Below are 24,049 nucleotides of genomic sequence, written 5' to 3' on the forward strand. Positions count from 1 at the left end.
TATAGCGTTCTTCCTTATGCGTAGATACATCCACACACCAGATTAGAATTTTGTAGTTCGTTTATTTTTCAAGATATTTCGCTCACAAGTTTCAGGCATATATATGCTGGCGGCCATCTTGGATTTTGACGTGGCGACCCAATTTTCAATAGCCTTCTTCCTTATGCCGAGATACACCCACACACCAGATTAGAAATTGGTACTTCGCTTATTTTGCAAGATATTCCGCTCACAATTTTCAGACATTCAGGGCGTCAGACATACATGGCGGCGGCCATCTTGGATTTTGACGTGAGTTGCATCCACACACCAAATTAGATTTCGGTCCTTCACTTACGTATGCCCGCACACACGCACAGACGGACGGACACACGGACGGATGGGAAAACCATAGTCCCCCTTTCGCTCCGCCGTGCGACGGGGGACAATAAAGACGGAGGGAAGATCACAGGAGGCAAACACGTACAGGGGAATTTAACCTTACAGACCCTACCTAGATAGCACAACTCCACTCCTCTGTGTGGAGACACCGAAACACTCACATCGAAGATGGGTTCTTCTTCTTCGCGACACTCGGAGCATGCTAATCTACACATTCTGAACTTTCTTAAGGTATTTCTTCATTTACCCCCACAAACGTAACAATACTAAACTGCTATACAGATGACTAGAATACTCTATATTGCTTAATGCTTATTGTAGACTAATTGCAATAATTTCTCTCCCTCCCGCTCCCCAAGGCCTGCAAATGACCATGCTTTTTCTGGTAACTTGTGTTTGCTGCTGGATATTGGGTGTGCTGATTGGACATGAAGCTGCAAAACACGCCATCAATATAGGTTCGCAAGAGCGGGCAACTCGGCACAAATATACTACAATCCATTTTCTACTGTCATTGCTACTTGCGTGTGCTATGCATTTTTACAGCAAACAATGTCTCAGCAAATGCTATTAACTGAGAGCAGTGTGCATAACAAAGCATAAAGTAGGGAATTTGTTTGACAGGTAAAGCTTTTCTTTTTAAACGAATAAGCACTTAAAAACAGAAATCAGTGCCCATGAGCACCATGAAAATTGTACGTGCGGTTCAGAGGAGAAACAGAACAATCTTAGTTCTTTTAAAAGAAATTGATTTATTCCCAAACACAACAAACCAGGGGAAGATCCGACGGTGTGGAATTCAACAGCGGGATGGAAGGGAAAATAAATTCAACAAATAACTATATACAATGAGGTAAAATCAATGTAGAGAAATCAAAGGCTCATCACTGCATATTCAATCACAGACAGGAAAAAGGGAATGAAAATTGGGTGGCTTATCTATCGCTGGTGATGGGGACATCAAAGGAGGGGGTGAGGAGGCGATGAGGTCGGCGAAGCAAAACGAGGAACAGACGAAAAGGCCACAAAGGACACGGGCAGTTGTCCTCGGGGGAGGGGAGGGGGGAAAGGGTGCCTTTTGTCACCAACCTACACAAAATACCCCATAATGACAAAGTGAAAAGCTATTTTTTGAAATTTTTACGAATTAATTGAGAAATAAAATACAGAAAGATCTCATTTAAATAAGTATTGAGCCACTTGAGTTAATTCTTTGTAGAAGTGCCTTTGGCAGCTATTACAGCTTCAAGTCTTCTTTGGTATGTCTACAGTCACGTGAAAAAGTAAGTACACGCCATGTAAAGTTTTGACTTTTTCAACATATTTCAACATACAGCTATTTGATCTTCATTTCAACAATATTGATAGATAAAGGTGATATAATATAACAAATATCATGAAACATTTACATTTTGTAGTCCATTGTATAATTTAAATAAACATAGATGCAAATTTTGCATGTGGAAAAAGTAAGTACACCTCTACATTTATCACTACTTCAAATACCGAAAATTAGAATCAGGTGCACCAGCTCAGCAAATGATTAGAACATCGTTAAGAGAGGATCTTGAAGGAACCTGTCTTATTTAAACCTCAGACATTTAGTTTGGTTTGCTCTTTGTTGTTGAAGTGTGCGGCATCACCATGCCTAGATCAAAAGAGCTCTCTGAGGCCTTCAGAAAAAAGGTTATAGATGCCTACGAGTCTGGGAAGGGATTTAAAAAGATCTCCAAACAATTTGAAATCAAGCATTCGACTGTCTGGAAGATCATCTACAAGTGGAGAAGATTCCAAACAACTGCCAACTTGTTCAGGCCAGGCCGCCCCAGCAAGTTCAGCCCGAGAGCAGACCGCAAGATGCTGAAAGAAGTCTCTAAGAACCCCATAATGTCATCACGGGACCTCCAGGTAGCTCTTGCCACTGTTGATGTCAAAGTGCACGAGTCTACCATTAGAAAGAGGCTGCACAAATTTGATCTACATGGGAGGTGTGCCAGGAGGAAACCTTTGCTGTCCAGAAAGAACATCAGAGCAAGACTAAAGTTTGCCAATGAACACCTAGGCAAAGACCAGCACTTCTGGAACAATGTGCTCTGGACAAATGAGTCAAAGGTAGAGCTATTTGGCCACAGTACCAAAAGACATGTTTGGCAAAAACCAAAGACAGCATTTGACCACAAGAACCTGATACCAACTGTAAAGCATGGTGGTGGAAATATTATGGTTTGGGGCAGCTTTGCTGCATCAGGGCCTGGGCAGCTCACCATCATATAATCCACTATGAATTCTTCATTGTTCCAGAGGGAGCTTGAGGGTAATGTGAGGCCATCTGTCGGAAAGTTGAAGCTCAACTGAAGGTGGACCTTGCAACATGACAATGACCCTAAACATACCAGTAAATCCACCAAGGAATGGCTGAAAAGAAAGAAATGGAGGGTTCTGGAATGGCCAAGTCAAAGCGCGGATCTAAATCCCATCGAGATGTTGTGGGGGGATTTGAAACGAGCTGTGCATGCAAGAAACCCCTCAAACATTGCACAGCTGAAAGAATTCTGCATGGAGGAGTGGGCAAAAATTTCTCCCAGTCGATGTCAGAGACTGGTAGACAGTTATAAGAAACACGTACTTGAGGTTTCTGCCAAAGGGGGCAATACCATCTATTAGAGCCAAGGGTGTACTTACTTTTTCCACATGCGAAATTTGCATCTATGTTTATTTAAATTATACAATGGACTACAAAATGTAAATGTTTCATGATATTTGTTATATTATATCACCTTTATCTATCAATATTGTTGAAATGAAGATCAAATAGCTGTATGTTGAAATATGTTGAAAAAGTCAAAACATTACATGGGGTGTACTTACTTTTTCACATGACTGTATATCAGCTTGGCACATCTGTATTTGGTGAGTTTCTCGCATACTTCCTTGCAGATTTTCTCAAGCTCTGTCTAGTTGGATGGAGAGCATCTTCAAGTCTTTCCACAGATTCTCAATGGGATTCAAGTCTGCGCTTTTCCTGGGCCACTCAATGAGTTTAACATTCTTGTTTTGAAGCCATTCCAGTGTTGCTTTAGCTGTATGATTGGGGTCATTGTCCTGTTGAAAGGTAAATCTTCGCCACAGTCTATGGTTTTTTTTCACTTTGAAGCAGGTTCTCCTCAAGGATTTGACTGTATTTGGCTCCATTCATTGTTCCCTCTATCCTTACAAGTCTCAGTCCCTGCCACTGAAATGCAACCTCATAGCATGATGCTGCCACCACCATGCTTCACGGTAGGCACGGTGTTAGATGGATGATGAGCTGTGCTCGGTTTCCGCCAGATGTAGCATTTTGCATTCAGGTCAAAGTGTTCAATTTTCATCTCGTCAGACCACATAATCTTTTTCCTCATGCTGTCAGAGTCTTTCACGTGCTTTTGTGCAAACTCCGGACATGCTGTCATGCGCCTTTTTGTCAGGAGTGGCTTCCGTCTTGCCACTGTCCCATTAAGCCTGCATTTGTGAAGTGATTCAGACTATTGTCCCCCCGGTAGGTTCTCCCATCTCAGCCAAGGAGTTCTAGTTCTGTCAGAGTGGTTACTGGGTGCTTCCTCACCTCCCTGACCAAGGTCCTTCTTGCCCGGTTGCTCAGTTTGGTCCGAAGGCCAGCTAGAGGAAGAGTCTGGGTAGTTCCATATTCTTTCCATTTCCTAATGATGAAGCTCACTGTACTCTTGGGAACTTTCAACACTCTAAAATTGTTTTTCTCTTACCCAGATCTATGCCTCCTCACAATTCTATCTCGGAGTTCTACCGACAGTTCCTTCGACTTCATGGTAGAGTTTCTGCTCTGACATACACTGTCAGCAGTGGAACCTTATATAGAAAGGTGTATTTCTTTATAAATCATGTTCAATCCATTGAATTGACTACAGGTGGACTCCTATCAAGTGGTAGAGACATCTCAAGGATGACCCAATTTGGAGGGTGCACCTGAGCTCAATTTGGAGGGTTCTAGAAGAGGGGTTGAATACTAATTGACTCAAAACATTTCAGCTTTTCACATTTATTTCATTTGTAAAAATTTCTAAAAAAACAAAATTCCACTTTGACATTATGGGGTATTTTGTGTAGATCAGGGACAAAAACATCTCAATTTAAGTCTATTTTAAATTCAGGCTGGAACAGAACAAAATGTGAAAAAAGTCAAGGGGTGTGAATACTTTCTGAAGGCACTGAATTGGTTCACTATTTAAAACCATGGAACATATTGTTTTGAGGTTAAAAAGTCAAAAGTCCAGATTGTATAAACTCTATTTTCATCCAGTTGACTTGAAATTTGAATAGGGTTTGCATATTGTGTCACAGAATTGGTTCACCAAAAATCAGAACGATAGATTTAGCCGTTTTGACATGTCAACTGTTTCCATGACATCAATTTATCTCCCTTATAATAAAACGGGACTTTTTATCCCCACCACCGAAGGTTGACGGAGAATTTGTTTTTACCTCTGTCTGTTTTTGTGCGAGACGGACATCTCAAAAGGTTGTGGACGGATTTGGACGAAACTTGGTGGAGAGGTTGGGTGTGTGACAATGGCGAATCGATTCAGTTTTGGGGAAGATCTGAATATGGATTCGGATATGAGCATTATTTAATTTTTTAAGTGATTTGTCACCATTGAGTGAGATAGAGCCAAAAACAATATATAGCATGATATTTCAAAAAGTTCTGGACAAGCAATGACAAAACGTAGTGGATGGGTTGATTAGGTGACAAGAACAAGCCGATTTGATTTTGGGTCAGGTCCAAATCCAGATCCGGCCCATCAGTGGGATACAAAACATAAACTGTTCAGCCTGGCGGAGGTATGCGCTCTACTGAGTGTCGTTCTAGTTCCTTCATGTGTCCAGGTGAGCTGTTCGATATCCTGACTCGAGTACAGTATATTGATAAGTGTTATAAAATCTCTAGAGAGCAGCTTGCATTCTCTCTCTGAAGGTCAACCCTACAGATACGTACCATCATTTCCTCACCTAGCCCACAAACTGTGTTTGTCCTGCATCAACGTCATCTGAGGACAAACCTTTCAAGCCTCCCACCATCCTCAAAAGCCAGGTGGCAATTTGTCAGGTCTGTCACTTTTCTATCCCTACATCCTAAAGGAAAGAGTCACACTGAATGCTCCTTGTGAAAAAGCTGTGTTTTAGTCCCACCTTTGCAGAAAAGGCCAAACCCCCCCACACCCTCCATTGTGTTCCCACCCTCTTAATTCTTATCACAGGCTGCATTCTACAACATGAGGATTTTGCTCGTGAAAGAAGTCAATCTTGAAACCTCTACTGCTACTTCACTGATTGTATCATTGCTTGTATTCTTCATCTGCTCTGTCCACTCTTCTTTCTCTGCTCCTTTCAAAGTAATTAGTTGAGGGATGTTTGCCTGTTTCGTGGAAAGTTTCCAATGTTACCTTGATTCATCAGGATGGTCTCAACTACAGATCAGCCTTCTCCCATAATAAGGAAAGTGGTAGAATCTATCATTACTGCAGACTTTAATTCTCAGCTCTTCTCTATCCACTCTCTAATCTCTGATCATGTTTGATTTCTCCCTGTATAATCCCCTCTGGACTTGTTGCTTCTTCAACACAACCATGCAAGGATTTCCTGAATTTCAAACAAGATGTCACGACAAATTCCTTGGATATCTTCCATACCTTTGATACCGTCTGGCATCGAGCCATGCTTTGAAAACTGTTAGCCAATGGTATTCAGGTACCCTCTTAGAATGGTAATTCAGTTTATGTCGGCTGCGGAACCGACCTCCTTTGTTGTCTGTTGTCGTGCTCTTCACTCTAGTCATTCGACTGATTCCCATCGCTATCTCGTGGTTTCTCGCATTGCCATACTGAGCTCTTCTCATTATGCTTACCCAAAACTCCCTTTTTCTCTCTGCCAATCCCTTCAATACCGTAGTGCATCTGAGTATTTATATGCATAACCAGCTCCTCCCTCACCACTGCCTACACTTGCCCCACTCTGTGAGTTTGCAAGATGTGAGTGCGACAGTCATTACTGAGTTTTTGGACATTTCAAATGGATTGAGACGATGTTCCTCTTAATTCTTTTGTTAACTTGTCACCACCTATAATTTAGCTCTTCCATCAGCCTTGACTTCTACAGAGAAAAAAGAAACTTCCATCAGCCTTGACTTCTATAGAGAACAAAGAAAATATGACCATATAAGTTCCAAAATCGATACAAATGCAGATTTTGATCAGTCGTTCCACGTGAGTCGAGTGAAAACACAGGTGATTTGTATGGCACCACCTTATCTATTAAATGCATACAGGATCTGACCAGGATTAAATTATGGATTTTGTCTGCTTTATTAATTTCTCAGTTATTCTGGGTATTCACGGAGTTGCAGCCAAGCTGCCTCTCCTCGTACCCCGAGGACATTGCAATTGTTATCGTCATGAAGGCAAATTTGGAATTTGACCTGAGTACCAGCTCAAAGGCCAGTCTTAAAAAAAATATGAAGAGTGATGCTTGATTTTGACAAGCGAGTGTGGGCAGGACAGCTGACTCAGAATGACAAACTCAATGATGTTGATAATGCTCCAGGTAAATAATTTTTTGATAAGGAAGATGTGGAAGGGCAGATATTTGGTCTGAGAGTAAAACCTGCACGACAAAGAATGCCAAAGAATTCAGATTTTAAAGTAAGATAATTTGAGATTTAACCTGTACTATGTCTCTCAGGAATTGATCAGGTAGAGGGCATCTTGAAGTTAACAGCGAAGAAAGGTAAGATACTGAAAATTCTGAAAATTATCCTTTTTTCCTCAAATTCTGAACTGAGTTTATCAATTACGTATTTGACCGCTTCTCATCAAAATTCTCACTCCCATGACTGATTTTTTTTTTGTTGTTGTTGTTGTTTCAGCCCCATCTCCAAGGCAAAATCCTTGTGGCCTGGCCCAGCAGTGCCCTCCTCAACATCATCCCTTCCGGCTGACCAGTGGAGGCGACCTCAATGTCTTACCTCGACTCTGCTTCGACAATAATTCGTAGGAATTGGGCACTTGCCAGACCAAGTAGCATTTAGTTAGTTGGTGACACGAGCCATATAATTCGCTAGGAATGTGTGACATGATCTAATCAAGAGGTTGTCAATTTAGGATTTGGTAGAATCTTGGTAGTAATGGCAGTGGTAATATACATTGGTAAGAAAAGGTTTGTGAACCCTTTAGAGTTTTCTGTATTTTTGCATAAATTTGACCGAAAATGTGATTATATCTTCATCTAAGCCCTAAACACAGGGGCAATACCCCTGGCGCTCACCAAAAAACAAACAAAAAAACAACAACAATTATTTCCCTTTCTCCACGTGTGCTTTTGTCCCATCGTGTGCTCCTGTCCACGTGCGCTGTCTCGCCCAGCCCCCATTAACTTCTTGCCTTCCACCTTTTCCCCTGTTCACGTGACTCGTGGTTGTCCCTCGAGGCTCCCTCTCCCCGTTGGTATTTTTGTGAATATAAGATTGTTCTTCACTGTTCTGTTTAAATTTCCCCTGCAGTTTTATTCAGTGGTTTATTACAACACGCTGTTTTTCTTCCTATTTAAAAGGCTTTTTTCAATTTCCTCTTCAACTCATTCCATTAAAAAAAACTATTCAATCTCTTATAACTCTAAATCACTGCATGCTCTAAATTCACATTCATTCCACCCCTCCTCCATCGTTCTTAAACGGATCGCTAACTTGAAAATCACAATAAACCCAATTTGTTATAAATGTTCATCTTTCATTAATCATCCACTTTCTAAACTCCGATCTTGCCCCTCCCCTCCAAATCTCCCCCCTTGCCCCTCCCCTCCAAATCTTCCCCCTTGCCCCTCTTCTCCGAAACACCCCCCTTGCCCCTCCCCTCCAAATCTCCCCCCTTGTCCCTCCCCTCCTAAACTCCCCCCTTGCCCCTCCCCTCCTAAACTCCCCCCTTGCCCCTCCCCTCCTAAACTCCCTCCTTTCTCCTCCCATTCAAAACTCCCCCCCAACCCCTCCCCTTCAAATCTCCCCCCCAACCATCCCTCCCAAATTCTCCCCCCCCCTCCCACCTCCTCCTCAAAGCTGCCTCCTCCCCACTTCATCTCCCTTCTATCTCATACATCAGTAGTGTAATAATGTTGCTTCTGGGACACCTCCGTTTAACATGGGAAATCCCTATCTAATGTCATTTACCCCCTTGTCTTTTTCAAAAATCATAAACACCTCTATTTCTCCCACCCTCATCTTTATGAACCTTTTGTCTGTAGTACCTATCCTTAATGTTGTTCATTAGACCACTCAAACACTACAAATATTTGTTTTCTCTTATAGACCTATCATCCTTCTTCTACATATCATCTGGCAGATTAATCTTTGACCCACTCAAACATTGACCCATTCACTTCCATATTAATTCTTTCCCTCCCTCATTGCCCCTAAACACCTATATTTCTCTCACCCTGTTCTTTACGAACCTTCTAACCTTTTGACATGTTATCCTTATTCATTAGACCACTTAAACACCTGTGATCCTTCTGACCTCATGGACCTTTTAACCTTTTACTCTTAATATCATCTGGTGAATATAACCCACTCAAACAACGACCCTACAAATATTTGTTTATGCGTGGGAAATAATTTAATTCTCCTACAACTCTCTTCACCATCTAATATATTAACAAAAAATATGTTTGAGTTTGGTTCTTTATTAAGATATTTTAACTGAGCTAAGATAAAATGGTAAACCTCCCTCAATGTTCTTGTTTGAGCGCCTCCAGTGCCACATACCATTTTTTGGTAAGCTCCGCCCACTTTTTGGTAAACCACGCCCATTTTTACTAAGCCCCGCCCACTTTTTGTTAAGCAACGCCCACTTTTTACTAAGCCCCGCCCACTTTTGCTAAGCTCCACCCACTTTTGCTAAGTCCCACCCACTTTATAAACTCTTCAGCATTGTATCATTTCCAGGTAATACATTACATCATTTTCAGGGAATTTCCATCACATCATTTCCAGTTAAGACACGCCCAGGGAATTTCCACAGGAAGACACACCCAGTCCTTATAAAAGGCACCGACCACACAGGCTTTTTCAAACACGCTTTCTGCTTCACTTGAGAATGGACTACTATGCCGAAATGGAATGGGATAACTTTGCTATTCCATGGAGTCCTACTACCTGTGTAGAACTCAACCTTCAGATTGATGAACTGGACTCGAACCTCTTATCAATGGAGGTAAGTTTGTTTATTTATTTATTTATTTATTTAATTTTTTTTTTTTTTTTTTTTTTTTTTTTTTAAGATGAGACTCGTGTAAGAGTTAACAAAGTTTATTTTAATATTCATAGAGCTTGATTTATACAAATAAAAAATATTGTATTAAATTAATACATTGTTATTTTCTTTCACAGGAAATTGTATCTGAGATACGAAATGAAAATTCTGCTTTTAACACAACTTGGGATGAAGTTATTTTTTTGTTTGAAGACATTTTGAACAACCAAGACCCCCAGAACGAGTTCTACCTTGATGACCCAGCCAAAGAGTTATACCTTGGAGATCCACAAAATCCTGAAAAAGAGTTTTACCATGATGATACTTGTTGTGAGTTATCAAAACAAAACCCACTGAACAAGTTCTACCTTGATGAGCCAGAATACAAGTCATACATTGGAGACCCACAAATTTCTGAAAATTGGGAAAGGAGAGTTCTCCCTGATGGTCCGCAGTTATACTATGTGAGACACATCATAGAAACCCTAAAAAATTGGGCAAGGAGAGTTCTCCCTGATGGTCCGCAGTTATACTATGTGAGACACATCATAGAAACCCTAAAAAATTGGGCAAGGAGAGTTCTCCCTGATGGTCCGCAGTTATACTATGTGAGACACATCATAGAAACCCTAAAAAATTGGGTAAGGAGAGTTCTCCCTGATGGTCCGCAGTTATACTATGTGAGACACATCATAGAAACCCTAAAAAATTGTGAAATGGGAATTCTCCCTGATGGTCCGCAGTTATACTATGTGAGACACATCATAGAAACCCTAAAAAATTGGGAAAGGGAAGTTTTCCCTGATGGTCCGCAGTTATACTATGTGAGACTTATCACGGAAACCCCCAATATTTCTGAAAATTGTGGTTTTACCTTGGGGACTTGGAAAGATGGTTATATTTTTGGAGACTCGGAATGGGGGTTTTGTTTTGATGACTCGGAATGTGATACCTATCTTGGAGGCTCAACAGGAATGTGGTTATACCTTGGGAACTTGGAAAGTTGGTTTTATTTTGGAGACTCTACCTGTGGGGTTCCTCTTGGAGACTCTTTGGATTCTAAAGCAATGAACAATGTTCTTTATTTAATGACGCTTGATTTAAGCAATATCAAGAAAGTTCGAGGAAGAAAATGCTGGAAAATTCTTTCTTCCCATTTCTACTTCTTCAAACTTAAAAGCCTTGAAAGACAGAATTGGAGGAAGAGGAAAAAAAAAAAAGAAATACGTATTTAAAAAAGAAGAAAAGAAAGATTATGTTAGGGTTTGGGTGGGATTTTGAATGTGAGGGTTAGGGATGGGGTTGGGTTAGGGTTGGGATTTTGAATGTGAGGGTTAGGGTTGGGGTTGGGTTAGGGATGGGATTGGGTTAGGGTTGGGATTTTGAATGTGAGGGTTAGGGATGGGTTGGGTTAGGGATGGGGTTGGGTTAGGGATGGGGTTGGGTTAGGGTTGGGGTTGGGTTAGGGATGGGGTTGGGTTAGGGATGGGGTTGGGTTAGGGATGGGTTGGGTTAGGGTTGGGATTTTGAATGTGAGGGTTAGGGTTGGGGTTGGGTTAGGGATGGGATTGGGTTAGGGTTGGGATTTTGAATGTGAGGGTTAGGGATGGGTTGGGTTAGGGATGGGGTTGGGTTAGGGATGGGGTTGGGTTAGGGTTGGGGTTGGGTTAGGGATGGGGTTGGGTTAGGGATGGGGTTGGGTTAGGGATGGGGTTGGGTTAGGGATGGGGTTGGGTTAGGGATGGGGTTGGGTTAGGGATGGGTTGGGTTAGGGATGGGTTTGGGTTAGGGATGGGGTTGGGTTAGGGCTTGGGTTGGGTTAGGGTTTGTATATTATTATGACTCACTCGCACATACACACACACACAAAAGTTAAGCCCCAACTAAAAAGTTGTGGGATTCTGTGTTTGGGGTTCACAGATTTAAAAACGTATCCCCATTATACACACACAAAAGTTAAGCCCCAACTAAAAAGTTGTGGGATTCTGTGTTTGGGGTTCACAGATTTAAAAACGTATCCCCATTATACACACACAAAAGTTAAGCCCCAACTAAAAAGTTGTGGGATTCTGTGTTTGGGGTTCACAGATTTAAAAACGTATCCCCATTATACACACACAAAAGTTAAGCCCCAACTAAAAAGTTGTGGGATTCTGTGTTTGGGGTTCACAGATTTAAAAACGTATCCCCATTATACACACACAAAAGTTAAGCCCCAACTAAAAAGTTGTGGGATTCTGTGTTTGGGGTTCACAGATTTAAAAACGTATCCCCATTATACACACACAAAAGTTAAGCCCCAACTAAAAAGTTGTGGGATTCTGTGTTTGGGGTTCACAGATTTAAAAACGTATCCCCATTATACACACACAAAAGTTAAGCCCCAACTAAAAAGTTGTGGGATTCTGTGTTTGGGGTTCACAGATTTAAAAACGTATCCCCATTATACACACACAAAAGTTAAGCCCCAACTAAAAAGTTGTGGGATTCTGTGTTTGGGGTTCACAGATTTAAAAACGTATCCCCATTACATTTTATTTATTTATTTATTATTTTCAAGGGTATTATCTGCTTACTTGTGTTTTTTGTAATTCTTGTGAGTAAAATGAACCCAAGATTTCTTCTCCATTTAAATCATATAATTTGTAGGTCCAAGGGACTGTATCCATTACATCAATGATTTTAAATAATTCACGAGTCCATTTTTGTGTATAACCTTTCTCAAAATGACTTTTCCATTTGTATATTCTTACAATATCACCAACTTTAAACTTGGGCTTTCTCAAATTAATCTCCTTTTCATATTCTAATTTTGTAAATGTTTCTGATGGTTTTGATTGTGTTGATGAATGAACTGTATTATTGTAATTATCTACAATATCCTGAATTAAATACACCCATTTTTGAGAACCGAGTTGTGTGAATTTTTTATATAATTTCTCTTTTAAAGTACGATTAAAACGCTCAATAACAACTGCCTTTCCTTCATTAAAGGTGCTGTATAATTTAATACCCTTCCCCTTAAGAAATTTCATGAATATTTTGTTATAGAACTCTGTTCCCTCATCAGTCCATAACTTCTTTGGTTTCCTTTTATCCCGATCAAATATTAGCTTAAAGGCTAACATTAAAGTATCACCCCTTTTTTTTTTTAAAGGGACAACCCAGGCAAATCTACTCCTCAAATCAATAACGGTTAAAGCATACCTGTATCCCCTGTCATTATTCAATTCAATTAAATCAGCGGACCATATGTGGTCGGTGTATTTAGAATAAACCTTCCTTCTTTTAAACTTTGTGATTATAGGTTTGTGTAATTCTTCAGCCAAAAGCTCCTCAGTCTTGATGACATCATTAGAGCCTAATAGTTTTTTGAGGAATAACCAAGACCAAGTTTCAATTTAGCATTTATCAAATTTCTCACAATAAACCTATCAACTTTCTCTCTCAACGTTGGATTTTGTATCAAAGACAAATTATACAACATTTCGCTGTCGGCTTTATGTTTTTCAGTCAACGTAGTGGTTTTCCCATAAGCAATATCATGCTTCATACACACTTCGTCAACCCTATTTGTAGGTTTAGACCAAGGTTTAGGATTGTCAGCCTCATCTAATCTTTTATCCAAGTTTGTTCCTGGACCACAGAAAGAATACCCTGGAAGGTGTAATTCCCCTGGAATTCCAGTTGTTGTAAATTTACTTCCTGACAGAAACTTTTGTATGTCTCCTCCTCTTTTAGGAGAGATGAATTGGCACTTTTTAGAGCCACATCCTTGACATATTCCTTTTTGATAAACTCTATTATTTTTAGCTTTAACATAAGAGATATTTTTAGATTTAGTTTTCTTTTTACATTTGAGACAATAACTCATATTTATTTATCAGAAAAATTCCGACAGAGTATCAAAACCTTTTTGGTTTTCAACATATACATTTCAATCTTTATTTTTAAAACATAAAGAATCCTAAGGAATGCCTTCACTCTCTCCTCCATTTATTTACAAATAAAAACTAACTAAAGTCAATGACACCAACATCATCAATCACATAATCTTTTCCTTCTTCTTCTTCTTCTTCTTCACCACTTTCTCGTTTAAATCTCCTCCCTGAAATTGAAGACATTGACGTTCTTATTTTTGAAACCATTATCTTCATAAGAGTTGTTAATTCTTTAATTTCCTCTTCGGTGCGTTGAGATTGATTTATTTGCTTTAATACACTCAATCTTTTATGAATCTCACTGATTTCCATCTTTTTATATTTTTCCTCCCTCTCTCTTTGCTCCCTCTCCTCCTCCTCCATTTTCTCCCTCTCCTCCTTCTCCTTTTTCTCCCTTTTCTCCCTTTCCTCCTTCTCCCTTTTCTCCCTTTCCTCCTTCTCCTTTTTCTCCCTCTCCTCCTTCTCCTCCTTTTTCTCCCTCTCCTCCTTCTCCTCCCTCTCCCTTTCCTCCTTCTCCTTTTTCTCTCTTTCCTCCTTCTCTTCTTCAACTCCTTCCTCATCCCTTGCTACCCTTGAGTTTGAACCCCAAAGAATATTATACATATACTCATCTGGATTTTGAGATATTCTTGTATCTATAATTATTTTTCTCATAATAGGATACCAATAAGATTTGTTGACGATTTCTAAAAGAGTTTTATATTTCATAACTTTGAGAAGTTCATTTTTATTTAATATTTTAAACAAGTCTCTATTTGTGGGTTTAACAATATCAGTATAAGGCCAGTTTTTAATGACAAAATTCCCATGTATATGCTCCAAATCATAAGGTATGTAATACCGAGCACCCTTTTCTTGTAGGTATCCTTGAATACAAAAATTATAATTCTCTTGTAGTCTTCTTCCTGCCATTTATGTATCAGAAATATATGTGAGATTAATATTATGACAGGTAATACCACCCCATCTTCCCACTACCAAATCGGTTTGTATTCCTCGGCTTTCTATCCTTATCTCATTACCTTCCTTCTTTGTCATGCGAACCATCGCTATACTATCATATATTTTTCTTTTCTTAAAATCACGTATTTGTTGTTTACTAATTGTACTTCCACATAAATCCTTATCCTCACCAAGTGGATAATATTCTTCTTTACGAGACTGATTTAAATCATGTAGGTCTTCTATGTTTATTGAAAAAGACCAATTATACCCTAAATCAGGCATATCATACCCCCATTTATTAATTCGCATATTAACTAAATGTCCTTCTTTATAAAATTCAATTGTAAGCAGGTAGTTAAATTCAATGAGGAAAGGTGTATGGTCAGTATAACCAGGTGTTGTGGTTGTAAATTTTACTTGTTTCACAAAACGTGCTGTTTTCTTTAAAAATATATATTGTGATAAATCACTTAATCTAATTAAGTCATTCGCATCTGTAGGGTTTGGATAATTGATTAATTTATAAGTATTCTTCATATTAATATTTTTACTTACACTATATTTTTGTCGTTCAGCCTGTGCCTTTGTATAATAATTTGATAAATCAATATCCTGAGAGGATTTTCCAAAGATAGAACCATCTTTTCCAACATAAGTCATTTATATTAGATTAAAAATGATATCATAAAAATTTTCATTATTGTTGAGTTGAAATAATACATATAAACATAATTGACCACAACATTTAGAATTAATTTCTTGAACTTGAAATGTTTGATAAACACCATTCTGTAAGAATTGTATTACTTCAACAGGTGGTGGCATACCATAACTATCAAAATAATATTTATCCTGACTATTATGAATACAAACCCAATGAGAACCATTCTGTGTGTCTAAATTCATAATAATATTCTTTGTATTCTTATTTATATGTATTAATTCATCTCTCATACAAATAACCACATTATCAATTTTTAGTGTTTTACAATACTTAGCTAGTTCTATATTTGACGTTGTATTCTTTCCAAATTGTTTAAACCATTTATCCATTTATTTATGAGAAAGATACAATCCATTACCCCGTTTAGTTAGTTTAACACCCGCTTGAGCGATAGAGGAAAGCATATCTCCAACCAACAATCTAGCTTTATCAGGTAGACTTTCAAGTTTTTGAGCAAAATCTACAATTACACCACTTCCACTAATTTGTTTCTCCAACTCCTTGTTATGTCTTTCCAATTCTTTTTGAGCTTTTAGTTGTGCCTTCCTTTCGTTAGCAGTTTTTACCGCTGCTGAAATACCACCAGTCAATGCTCCCGCCGCACTTAAACCAGCAAATAAAGGAATTAGAAACGGGAGAAATCCTCCTCTTGACTCGTCTATTGAATATTTCTTTAACATAGGTTTCGTCATTTTAATTTTAAGTGATCCAACATCATTTAGTGTTTTTACTTGTGTGTGTGTGAGTAAAACATCAATTCTTACAGCTCCTTTTCTTTGAATTGTATTAACATTAATAATACAAGGCTTTTGATTTTGAATACAAGATGTTAATTTATTAAGATTGATTTGATTAACATATACCCCAACCATTTATTTATGAGAAAAAACCTATGTGATATTAATCATAACACCATTATCTGTATTAATCTGTAATTCTGTTTCCTCCAAAAGCAAACAATATGCATTAACCTCTTCACTCTCCCCTCTTTCAATGTATAGAGAAGTATCCACTCGATTAGACTTTATAGTTTCCTTTTGAGAACTCAGGTCAATTGCGTAGATTGTATAAAGTTTTTGAAACGCAACCATATCCAAAATAGGATCATTATTACCATTACTTTCACACACCTTTTGGTAGGACTTGTAGGCTTCCGCATAATCATTTTTTTCCCAATCAATTTCCAATCTATCTCGCGGATAAAATGTGCCATCAAGAGAAACCCGAAGTTGTTTCACCTTAGCATTATCACTCAGCGCATTATTCTTATTAGTACCGTCCTCTCCATCTGGTTTTTTAAAAATGAGCCAGAGGTATCGTGGCTTTCCTTGAAGAACACCCAAATTCCAAGTGTAGGTAGTGTGTTCCAGTTTAACGTGTTGACATCTTCTTTTAAGGTATGATACATTTAGCGGTTTCTTTGAGTTAAGTCTTCTATTTAACATCTCTTCCGTTTTAAGATTAGGAGTATATTCACTGATATACCAACACAAATCATTAATAACAAATTTATTGTTGTCTCCAAAAGCATTTTCATCCCCAAAAAGCAACCTATTTACATTATCATTCCTTTGTAGTTGAAATCTAATTTTAAGACCATACAAAACTTTATCATAATCGCAAAATCCAAATATACCTTTAAGAGGTACTGCTACGGTAAAACTATTCACTGCTTTTGTTTCATCATTATACATTGACTTCCTTTGACTATAACCAGGGTCTGCGTTTGTACCCGTTGACATATCAGGAATAAAACCTTCAACAGCTCCCTTACCCATTCTATCACTAAACGAATATAGTGTAAATTTCATCATTTCAGATGTAGCAGAGACATAATCAACCGCTTCAACCTCTTGTGTTCCAATATACAGGCGGACACTGTCAAACATTTTCCAGAAGAAATCATTTACGAGTGTAGCATTAGTATTATTCGCAGCCTTAGTGAATTTAAATTTACACAGCAAGAAACTATCAGCTATATTCAAGTAAGTTTGTTGATTATTTATTTCAAAACTTTTTGTTCCGTTTGAATTCCAGTCTGTTCCTGTTATAGCATTTACCTTAAAATAGTCTTCCTTTTTAGTGGAGTTTGAAATGATAATCGTATCATCCAAATCATAGATACTATCAATCGCTTCCATACTTGTATTTATATAGCATTAAAATTGTTGAAACCCTGACCCAAGTATTTTAATGATTTTTTGTCGTTCTTGTGAAGATAGTTGAGTTTTACCTTTTTTTATTTCTTTGATTGCTTGTAATTTATGAGACTCCTTTTGAGCATCTTTTATACTCTTTATAGCACCCGCAACGGAGCCCACGGCAGAAGCAGTTGAATCAATTAGGTCTTTATGTTTAAGGATGGTTGAACCAATACCCATTAGAGTATCAATTATCCCATCTCCTTTATTTCGAAATTGATGACCTACACCTCGTTGTCTCTTAGGTTTATAGTATCCTCTACCCACATACCTTGTATAGTCTGGTGAAAGGAACATGCCCTCCCCTGTAATTATTTTATATTTTCCCAACTCGTGTTTTCTCACAATAACCATTATTTATTTATTGAAAAACTTCACGTAGGTGAATTCTGATGGATATAATTTCATCATTAAAGGATATCATACGATTATCTTGGTCGGTTATCCTAAAACTTACTCTGTATATGGTTTTTCCTGACACAGGTAAATAGACAAGATTTTTTGGTTCCATATTAAATTTATAACCAATCGGGGTTGAGTATGCACTGAATGAAAATATTGTATTTGTTCTTATTCCATCGTTATAAGCACCATCAATCAAATCACAATGAATTAATACTGAATTTATACCGGAGGATATTTGGATAACATTATCACTGTAAAACGTCCCGTTATTTTCAATCTTTTTTGAAGAGAAACCCAATAGCTCTCTAAACGAATTTTCAATCGTGAAATCAACTTTATAATTATTTTTAAGTTTAATAGTTGATTTTGAAGTGTGTTTTTGAATATCTATTACAATATTTTTTGGTTCATCACCTTTTTCTTTCATAAGGCGAGAGACTTCTGAAGATATTTGAGAAATCTCGTAAGCTCCAGGTGAAACGGTTATAGTTTTATATCCACTTCCTGGATTATAACTAAACTTGCTGTTTTTCTCTGTGATATTAAACAAGGTATTGTAAGTTTCCATTGACAACAAAGATGCCTCATATGAGGTAAGGGGGTCAAGTTGTAGTGGGTAAGGGAATGAAGCTGTGTAATCGCTCGTTGTGAAATTAAAACTAAGAATTGTGCTTCTCATCTTATTTAATATCTAATAAAATATCTTTGTATTGACATTTATTAATTATTTTCATGTTCATCAACTGATCTAAAATGGCTGAGGATTCATTAAAACAATTGTTGTTTCCAGCCTTCTTACTACCTAACAACAATAATAGCCTATTAACTAATTGTGATGGGTCATTTGGAAGAAAACTAACACCCGAACCAAGCTTACTTAAAGCATCAATAATATGTTTCTCCTTCTCATTCTTCTTACTTTTACCAGCAACAGAAACTCCATAATCAAGTGCATTTAGCAACTCAATATATACCCTATCTTCCTCTCTTTCCATATCAAGTGGTTCCTCAAAATATTTTGAACCGCTGAATCCGGGGTTTGTTAGAAGAAACATTAATCTTGGAGTTAATTTAACATTTGGTTGAGTAGAACTCAAGAACATCAATTCATCATTAAATATCAATACCTTTTCTTCCACAAGATGAAACACTGCTGGTTCTTCTGTTGGAATGAGACCTGCTCTGGTTTTTGAACCCGCCGAATATTCATTGTTTTGAAGAGCTTCCACAACATAATTAGGGGGTTGATTTACCTCCTCAAGTTTCCGAAATAATCCCTCGTCATCATATTCTAATTCACCAAGTTCTTGTTTTGTTATCTGACTAAAATCTTTGAGCATTTGAAGTTTTTTCGGAGTAAATTCTACCGTGGGAACTGTAGGTGAGTGTTGAGTTTTCAAAAGTGGTTTAAAGAATTTCTCTTGTTTTCTTTCAAAGGCTTCTTCACCAGTTAGTTTCTGTCTCCGTTTCTTCTTTATCTCTTCCTGTTGTTTAACAACTTTTGAAACTAATTGTTGATGTTCCTTAAACTTTCTTTCTCTTTCTTCGGTATTCATTTTCTGTATTTATTTATTGAAAAATATCATTTAGTATCTCATCTTGTTTCACAACAATATATTTATATTTTCCAATCGTGTGTTTCATATAATTTTCAAATTCTTTTTTACTACATAACGTAGAGCAATTATCTCTCCAAAAATTATTTACATCTATTGAATTTAACTTAAATAAAATAAAAGTATTGGCATTGTTTCTTATTGAGCGTCGAGGGAGTTGAAAATATGATTGACTAAGATATATACAATTACAAGAAGAATGTCTCCCTCTTGTATAGTAGCTATCCATTACTGTTTGGTTTCTCTCATTAACACAATCATCAAAGATGACGAGGTTCTTTTTTGATTTATCTAAATCTTGAGGTGAAGGTATATCATCCGTATTATCACTGAGAATACAAGTTATGGGTTTCGATTTTGATTTCTGTGTATCACAAAATAATTGTATTATATCTTCAATATTATAATCATTCAGTTTGTTTTGAAGTTTAAATAAACCGATAATGTCTTCCTTTTTAAGACCTGCATTAAAACCCTGTGAGAGTAGTTGATACTCGGGTTGAAAACTTGACTTTGTAAAAATTATTAAATTATCATAATCTAAAAAATTAGGACCAAGGAGCATCTTTAAAAGTAAACAGGTTTTCCCACATCCGCTTGAACCAACTATTAGACATCTCAATGAATTTGGAATGTTTTTATGGTTATTAAATTTTATCTTATTTTCCCAAACGGGTAAAAAATCATTCATTTATATATTTGGAAAACAAGTCATCCAACTTTTTTTGAGCTATTTTAGAAACTCTATATTTTATCCTGAGTTCGGGTTTAATTTCAAAATAATTCATTATTTTATTTATGTAGTATCTTGTATTAACATTTCCATTAAAATTATTTTGAATAATAAATATCATTAAACCCTTATACATTTCCTCAATACAAAGAGTCTCTTTCCTTGTAAGAAATGGTGTATTATCACCATAATGCTTAACATTCATCTCTCTTATTAATCTTGTAAAGTAATTCATTTTTGGTTCTAATTTAAAAGAGTTATATGTTTTTTTATATTTCTTATTATCATTAATTAGAATATAATCACAGAATAAACATTGTTTATATGAATCCTCATCATTAAGCCCCACTCTATCACAAGCCGGACAATTCTCTAATTTATCATATGGAGAGTCTGGAAATTCTAAATATCCTTCAGAACTTATCATATTTATGTGGTAAATTTTTACTTAAACTAAACGCAAGTTTATTCATTAATAAATACAATGTTTCAAAGCACAAAAGACAAATTTCAATCAATCTCTACTTCGGTGGAAGATATAGAAAAATATGTCAAAGATGTTAAATTGAACAAAGTTAAATATGGAAATTTTTGGGTAAAACCAGTTATGGAAAATAACATGAGCCCCTCTATTTCATTTTAAGGAAGAGCTCTAACTATACCTGGAAAGACATCCATTAAAGTAAATCTAACAAAAGTTTCTCCTCTACTCCTGGCAATTTATTCAAAGCTTGAAAAAGTGATTGACCACGATACTTTGAAAAAGAATGATAAGACCATTAATAATTCTAGAGGAGACATTTGTATTTTCTTTAATAATCCAAAGGGTGTAGATCTAAGTAAAATGAATGATGTTAATATTTCTGGTGAAATGTCATTTCGTTCTATGATAGTTAGAGATTATTTAAAGATAACTTTTGATATAAAAATTGTAGAGATTGAATCTGTTAATGAAAGAAAGTATATAGATATTGATGGGAATATTTTTCTTGCTAATTAAATATGAGTCAATACAGCAGTGAAGATTTTACTATTTCATTGAACTCGGACGATAGTGATGATAGTATTTCATTGAACTTGGACGATGGTGATGATAGTATTTCATTGAACACAGATGATAGTTATGATACTAATAGTTTGTGCTCAAATGATAGTTATGAGAGTAGCTTTATTGATGACTCTGAGTATGATTCTGAGTATTCATGTGATAGTTATGACTTAGATGATTCTGAGTGAAAAAGTGTTTTAGTTTAAGCACAGCGATATATATAAAACGGAGCTGTGAAGCTCAAAAGTGTTTTATTTTAAGCACAGTGATATATATAAAACACCACGTTTTCTCACGCTATAAATATGGTTTATTGTGATACTTGCGAGAAGGAAGTAAAATATTATAAACAACATATTCTCACCGCAAAACATACATACAACATTTTAAACAAACTTTCCCCTCTTCCACCTGAAACAAAACACTGTTCTACATGTAATAAAAATATCCTCAAGAAAGGCTTCAAAATACATCTTAAAACAAATCTACATTTATCAAATTTTATCACAACTAAAAACTCTGATGGAGCATTCAAAGGACATATTAAAATAAGAGTCTTTAACTTCAAACCTCCTGAACCAGAGTCTATAGTTGATGCTGTAGAAATAGTTAAACCTGCTGTTCAAACGTTGATTGAAAAAACACTAAAGGAAATGAAACCACTGAAATTTTATATGGGAGTAAAATTAGAAATGACAAAGGATGAAGGAGTTATAGATGCACCATACATGAGAACTGAGCCACACTTTATATCTTCATATCAAGATTTTAAAACATCAGGAGTCTATGATGAACTTATTAAACAAGAGCAAGATGTGGATAATTCAATCGTAGGAAGTGGATTCAATATAGGAAAAATTATTTACATAGACATTCATATTCTTAAATCAGATCCTCTAAAAGCTTCTTCTTACATTGATTTACCCAGTGTTATCAAAAATAGAAAAGCAGTTATCAATATCAAAAATAAAGACAATAAATGTTTTCTCTGGTCTATTTTAGCACACTTACATCCTCCACATTTTCATGATGAAAGAGTATCTCATTATAAAAAATATGAGAATACATTAAATACGAAAGATCTAAAGTTTCCGATGACTTTAAATGATATTCCTAAATTTGAAAAGATGAATAATTTATCAGTTAATGTTTATGGTCTAACAGAAACAAACAACATTCAGGTTTTAAAGCTTTCTGACAATTGTAAACAAACTCATATTAATCTTCTATATTTTAATTCAGACGAAAATTCACATTATACATACATCAAAGATATTGCTAAATTAATAAAACCACAAGTCTGTAAGAGAACAAATAAAATATATATTTGTTTGCGTTGTCTTAACTTCTTCAATTCACAAGAAAGATTAGATAAACATTCAAATTATTGTGGCGAACATAAATCAACGGTAATCAATATGCCTAAAGAAGGCTCAAAGATCACATTCAAAGATGAAAATAAAAAGATCAAACATCCATTTGTTATATATGCTGATTTTGAAAGTATTTTAGAAAAAATTGATACTGCTTCTCAAGATCCAAAAGAATCATACACAAATAAATATCAAAAACATACTCCTTGTGGTTTTTGTTATTATATCAAATCATCCGTTGGTGATAAATATAACAAGTTAGAGATGTATAGAGGCTCAAATACCCCAGAGGAGTTTGTGAAACGACTAGAAAAAGACTGTGTTCGATTAACCAAGATAATGAGAGAAACCAATAAACCAATGTCCTTAACAAGTAAAGAAAAAAGGGAATTTATAAAAAACAATGTCTGTCATATTTGTGAGGAGAAAATTGGTAAAGGTCTAAAGGTTAGAGACCATTGTCATCTCACTGGTAAATATAGAGGTCCGGCTCATCAAAGTTGTAATATTAATTATCAACTCCCCTCTTTCATTCCTGTCTTTCTTCATAACAACGCTCATTATGATACACATCTATTTATCAAGGAACTCTCAAAGACTTCTGGAAGTATCTCAGCAATTCCAAACACGGATCAGAAATACATTTCATTCACAAAAACAATTCACACATCTCCTATTACTCATATCAGATTTATTGATACATTTAAATTCATGGCAAGTCCATTGGTTAACTTGGTTCAAAATCTAAAAGAGTTTCCATGTCTTTCAGAGTATTTTTTAGATAAAGATTTTCTAACACAAAAGGGAATTTACCCCTATGACTATATGGACTCATTTGAGAGATTCAATGAAACACAACTTCCTTCAAAAGAAAATTTCTATAACAAATTAAATAATAGTCATATATCTGATAAAGATTATGTACACGCACAAAATGTTTGGGAAAAATATAACATCAAGAATCTTGGCGAGTATCACGATTTGTATCTCAAAACTGATGTGCTTTTATTGGCCGATGTATTTGAAGCCTTTAGATCCGTTTGTCGCACTGGATATGGATTGGATCCTGCTCACTACTACACAGCACCTGGATTGGCCTGGAGTGCGATGTTGAAAATGACAAAACAAGATTTGGATTTGATAACCGATGTTGATATGCTTTTGATGATTGAAAAGGCAAAAAGAGGTGGAATTTCACAAGTCTGCTCGAGTAGATACGCAAAAGCAAATAACAAATATCTTCCAAATTATGATCCAACGAAAGAGAGTTCTTACTTGATGTACTATGACGCGAACAACCTGTATGGCTGGGCAATGTCTCAGGCTCTTCCTTATGGAAAACTTAGATGGGTAAAGGAAAAAGACTACAAAAAC

The 24,049-nt window shown here is 36.5% G+C and overlaps 1 protein-coding gene across 2 annotated transcripts in view; it reads left to right on the top strand.

Annotated features, from left to right (window-relative positions):
• Positions 1-24,049, top strand: part of LOC137436555 (protein FAM3B-like) — a 76,086-nt gene that overhangs the window by 11,265 nt on the left and 40,772 nt on the right. For both annotated transcript variants that reach the window (XM_068130436.2, XM_068130437.2), the window contains 3 exons: positions 741-839; positions 7,132-7,176; positions 7,316-7,439. In XM_068130436.2, the coding sequence (XP_067986537.2) occupies positions 741-839; positions 7,132-7,176; positions 7,316-7,439 (268 nt within the window). The remainder of the gene's footprint in view (positions 1-740; positions 840-7,131; positions 7,177-7,315; positions 7,440-24,049) is intronic.

This window comes from Myxine glutinosa, chromosome 11 (assembly GCF_964187855.1).
Source record: "Myxine glutinosa chromosome 11, kmMyxGlut1.1, whole genome shotgun sequence".
NCBI classification, from domain to species: Eukaryota; Metazoa; Chordata; class Myxini; order Myxiniformes; family Myxinidae; genus Myxine; species Myxine glutinosa.